Here is a 4,979-nt window from a genome sequence, read left to right as displayed (position 1 = left end):
TGGGGGTCCCTGGGGTGAGTGTCCCTGGGCTCACCTGGGCCACCAGGCGCTGGTTCTCGCTCAGCCAGGCCTCCCTCATGGCCGCTTTGCGGTCGAAGCGCCGTGCCAGCTGCTCCAGCTTCTCCTGACGGATCAGCTCGTTGCGCAGGGCCAGCTCCCGCTCGTGCTCCGCTTTCTCCAGCTGCTCCCAGGCCTGGGGAAAGGCGACACCGGAGGGGGTGGCACCCTGAACTGCGTTGGGAGATGGACCCAGCCTCCCCAAGGACCTGAACTGCTCCGGGATGGACCCAATCTGCCCCAGGAGAGGGATTTAGCTTCCTCCAGGAGATGAGCTCAACCCACCCCAAGAGATGGACCCGCTTTGTCCCCAGGAGATGATGGACCCAATTTGCCACCAGGAAATGGACACAACTTTCCCCAGGAGATGGACCTGACTTGACCCCCGGAGACAGATGCCAGAGACCCCAGGAGATGGACCCCATACCCGGTTGATGTCGGAGACCAGGCGCCCCTCGTGCGGGGTGTAGACGCGCTGGTTGTTGGCTCTCATCCGTGACTGGATGGTGAAGAGCAGCACCTCCAGGTTACCCTTCTCCTGAAACCTGCCCCGGAGAGAGCTCAGTGGCCACCCTTGGGTGCCCCGCACTGCCAGGCAGGCATGGGGAGGGTGGGGGACTCTTACTTGGGGGGCTTCTCCACGGTACGGTAGGTGCTGAAGGCTTGCAGCTGGTGCTGCACCCCGGCCAGCGAGTTGGCGAAGCTGCGGCTGTTGAGGGAGGCGATGGTCTGCTCGATCCAGGTGAGCAGGTCAGATGCCAGCCCCCCGTAGCCCTCGATCATCCGCTCCGTCTCCTTGGCGTGCTCGATGACCTGCAGCGGCACCAGCGGTGAGCGCGGGGGGCCGACACCCCACCAGAACCCCCCCGACCACCTCAACACTGTCCCTTACCTTGCCCAGGCGCCTTCCCTCCACCTCCAGCACCTTCATTTTGGAGAAGTAGTGGTAGAAGGCCACCACGTAGGTGATGATGGACTTCTCGTCAGGGTTCTCCGTGAATACATCTGCCCGGCACAAACAAGAGGCGTCACTCCTGACCCAACATCCACCCACTCCACAGGCCACCACAGCCTCGTGAGGCCTCCCCGGTGCCCACCCAGACCCTCCTTCCTTTCCGTGGGCTGGGAACCTCTCTGCGCTCGACAGAGCCTGGCAATGTCCCAGCAGAGACTGAGGCAGGAGGGTTGGCAGCACAGACTCACCTTCGGGGTCAAGGAGCGGGGTGATGCCCAGGTGCCGCTCTGCCACGCTGAACGCGTGCTCCAGGTTGTGCCGGGCATTGGATTTGGTCAAGTTTTGGAAGTCAACCAGCTCAGGCCTGGGGATGGAGGGCATGGGACAGCAGTGACACACCCGAGGGACATCACACAGTGCCACCACCACCCCGGTGCCTGCCGCCATGCCACCTACCTGTGCCTGTGGATGAGGGCATTGAAGGCCAGCCCGTCCTTCCAGCTTGAGGTGAAGTTGGTGACATTCACGTGGGGGTACCTGCGATGGGGACAGGGTGTCACTGTCACCCTCTTGACACTGCTGGACCCCGGAGCAGAGGTGTGGGGCACCTACCCTGCCGTCTTCATCTGGCACCAGAGCAGCAGCGCATCCCTGGCAGAGCGTGTCTCCCGGCCCTCCTGCGTCTCCACAATGATGTCCTGGATCTGGGGGACAGAAGGACATCCTGGGGTTGGAACAGGAGCTCCACGGAGGATGGCTCCTGCTTGGGAATGAGGTGAGGAGCTGAGGGGTGCCCCAAGCCACCTGTTCCTACCTGGAAGCGGAGGATGATGGTCCAGATGAGGCCAAGGACGAGGCGGTGGTTGCCATCCACAATGTCGTGGGAGCCCATGTTCTCCAGGTGCACCCGCTGCTCCTTCAGGAACTGCAGCGCCTTGTCCACATTCTCCAGGCAGTGGATCCGCATCCGGCCCTTGGTGGGCTTGGGCTGGGGCACAACAGGGCTCAGCACCCTCCCCTCCACACTGGGTACCCCAAACCCCATGCGGGACACCCCCATGCCCACGCTGCCACCCCAACCCCTGGCCAACGCCAAGGTCAACGCCCTGGTGGAACAGCTGGCATGACATGGCATGGCATGGCATGGCATGGCATGGGTCCCAGGGTCTCCAGCCGGATGGGATTCCTACCAGAAGCTCTCCTGACAGCACCTCCAGCAGCTTGATGAGCACGCGCCCGTCCCGGAGGTCCATGTAGAGGTCCGAGATGCGGCAGGTGACACGAGCCAGGTGCGAGTTCACCCACTTGGTGAAGGTTTTCTTCTGCACGGCCTCCCGCTCATCTGCAAGGACAGCGGGCACGGGGTCACCGACAGCAGGGACAACCCAGGGGCACCAAGGGGACCCGGCACCCACCTGCCAGGGCTTTGATGCGGGAGCGCTCAAAGAGCCGCGCCGAGCTGTTGTCGTTGTCCAGCTCATCGTCGGACGCGTCCCAGCGGACGTTGATGCGGCTGTACTGCTGCTGCAGCTCCAGCTGCTCGTAGTCGTTGGCCGAGGTCATGGTCCCGGTGTCCCCCGGCCCGGTGGCCGTCGGCTACCGGCGAGAGGCCCCTGGGGACAGCAGGACCGTGAGAATCAGCGCGGCTGCGGCGGCTCGCCGGCCCTGCGGCACGTGGGGATTTGCGGCTCAGAGCGGCTGGATAAGCTGCTCAGAGGGATTTAGCCTCACCCCACCCAGGTGTTGGGGGGGCACCTGGGTGCTGCGTGCTCCAGGACCCCCCGTGCTCAGCTGTGCTGAACCGTGCTGATGGCTGTTTACGGTGCTGTGTCCCCACCCAGGTCCCTCCTGCCCCGCTAGCACCCCGATCCAAGTCTCCAGGGGTGTCCCTCAATCCTTGTGTGCCCCTAGGGAAGCGGGTGCTGCTCACCCCCACCCCAACCCCTGCACAACAGAGGGGCTTCGCCGACACTGGTGGCAGAAAGTGGGTGACAGCTGCCAGCGGGGGTGGCCACCCACCCCCGGGGACATTTGAGACACAGATAGGACATGGCTGGTATCTAAAAATGCCTCCGAGCAGCTGTCGGTGGCTGCTGGGGCCCCGGAGGGGTGTGAGGAGATGGGCTCTGGCTCCCCACAGCCAGTAACACATCCAGGACCACCCCTGGCAACCCGGAGCTGCATGGAGCCCTCAGCTGGGGGTGCTGGGGGGAACCCTGTGTGCCCCAAAACCACTGGTGTGCCTGTGAGCTGTGACACCACATGACCACCCAGACCCCCCCTGGAACCCCTCGGGGCACCCCCTGCATCCCCTCAGGTCCCCCTGGGTGGTGTTATCGGGGTGGCCTGGCTGGACCGCACCCCAACTCCGCACCCTAATCGGGGCAGTGCAGGCAGGGCTTGGCTCGGGGCTGGTGGCACCGGGAGCGTGCAAGCACATGGAGGAGCATGCCGGAGCGTGGACACGGCAGCAAGGGCACGCAGGAGCACACCAGAGCATGCATGTGTGAGGAAGGGCCTGTAGAAGTGTGACAGAGTGTGTCCGTGGGAGCGAGCATGAGCGGGAACGTGCCAGAGCGTGCAAGAGTGAGCAAGGACACATAGAAGCATGGCAGAGTGTGCACACGTGAGGCAGGATGTGTAAAAACATGCCAGGGTGTACAAGAGTGTGCATGTGTGAGCAAGGCCATGCAGGAACACGCCAGAGTGTGCCAGAGTATGCACATACCGGCAAAGGCAGGCAGGAGCACACCAGAGCATGTACATGTCAGCAAAGACATGTGGAAGAGTGCCAGAGCATGTCAGAGCATCCACGTGAGAGCAAGGACATGTAAGAACATGCCAGAGCGTGCAAGAGTGTGCACATATGACCAAGGACACGCAGGAACATGCCAGAGCGTGCACACATGAGCCAGGCCATGGGACACACACGGGAGGCACACGAGCACATGCAGGAACGGGTAGGAGGGCATCGGAGCCGGGCCCGCAGCCCCCCATGCCGTGGCTCTGGGCCACTGCCGGAGCACCTGGCTCCCCCTGGCAGGAAAGCCCTGTGGGAGCCCAAATTTGGGGACTTTCCCCCCAGAACTTCGGGGACTGCCAGTGGGATGGGTGTGCTGAGCTGTGGCGGGTGTCTGCAGGGCACCTCAGTTCTGACTGTGTCCCCAACAACGTGACAGCAGAGCCACGGCCGCGAGCATCCAAGGAGGAGAGAGAGGAGGAGGAGGAGGAGGAGATGACGCTGAAGGGAGCCACAGCAGGCCCACGGGAGCGTTCTGAGCGCGGGTGCTCACCCACCCTTTAAATCTCCCTCCGCCGCACCGGCGCCTTCTGAGCATCCCTCCCTGGCACAGCCACGCCGCCACCGGCACCCGCCACTTGGGAATTGTCATTCCTCCTGCTCAGCGTGCGGGAAGCTGGGAGTGCCGGCGTGCCGGCCTCACCGCCAGCATCCTGCAGCCGCGGCCCGGGCAGCGTCGCCTTCCCCGGCCAGCGACTCGGCACGGTGAATCAGCACTTCCCGGCGAGGGGCTGGCACTGTGCCGTCGCCACGGTCCCCCCACCGGGCACAGGTGACGTCCCCCCACACCCCTAGGGCAGCCGGGGCAGCGGTCGGCGCCTGGCACCCATGGCACCCTCAAACCCATTCCCTGGCTCATCCCTTGCCACCGCAGCGTGCTGCTGGAAAACCCGTTCCCGGGGCACAAGAACTCATCGGGATCCCCCAAAACGCCCCAAAATGCTGCCCCATTACCGCCACCCGCAGCCAGGCACATCTCCATTGCTCCGCTTCACCAAAACACCTGGATATGGCGTCTCCACCATGCCCACGGGCAGCCACGCTCTCCTTGGGAAGGGGCAGGATCCGGGGGGCATCCCCCAGCCCCCCAACAGCCTCCTGCCTGCCAGGCGCAGGGCCAGATCCGGGAGCAGATGGTCCCGCTCGGCACGGCCGCGCGGCACAGCA

At 64.4% G+C, this 4,979-nt stretch overlaps 1 protein-coding gene across 1 annotated transcript in view; it reads right to left on the bottom strand.

The window, feature by feature from the left end:
* LOC103753825 (spectrin beta chain, erythrocytic-like) overlaps positions 1 to 2,586 on the bottom strand; it is an 11,077-nt gene extending 8,491 nt beyond the window's left edge. The window contains exons 1-10 of the mRNA XM_029963787.1: positions 2,428 to 2,586; positions 2,203 to 2,354; positions 1,827 to 2,000; positions 1,625 to 1,716; positions 1,469 to 1,549; positions 1,261 to 1,376; positions 950 to 1,062; positions 683 to 870; positions 485 to 602; positions 35 to 193 (exon numbers count right to left, since the gene is read on the bottom strand). Of these exons, the coding sequence (XP_029819647.1) occupies positions 35 to 193; positions 485 to 602; positions 683 to 870; positions 950 to 1,062; positions 1,261 to 1,376; positions 1,469 to 1,549; positions 1,625 to 1,716; positions 1,827 to 2,000; positions 2,203 to 2,354; positions 2,428 to 2,575 (1,341 nt within the window). The 5' untranslated portion in view covers positions 2,576 to 2,586. The remainder of the gene's footprint in view (positions 1 to 34; positions 194 to 484; positions 603 to 682; positions 871 to 949; positions 1,063 to 1,260; positions 1,377 to 1,468; positions 1,550 to 1,624; positions 1,717 to 1,826; positions 2,001 to 2,202; positions 2,355 to 2,427) is intronic.
* Positions 2,587 to 4,979: the final 2,393 nt, after the last annotated feature.

This window comes from Manacus vitellinus, unplaced genomic scaffold, assembly GCF_001715985.3.
Source record: "Manacus vitellinus isolate BGI_N305 unplaced genomic scaffold, ASM171598v3 scaffold_63_pilon, whole genome shotgun sequence".
NCBI lineage: Eukaryota > Metazoa > Chordata > Aves > Passeriformes > Pipridae > Manacus > Manacus vitellinus.
The sequence above is the reverse complement of the archived record's forward strand: the minus strand, read 5'-3'. Positions and strand labels throughout refer to the sequence as shown.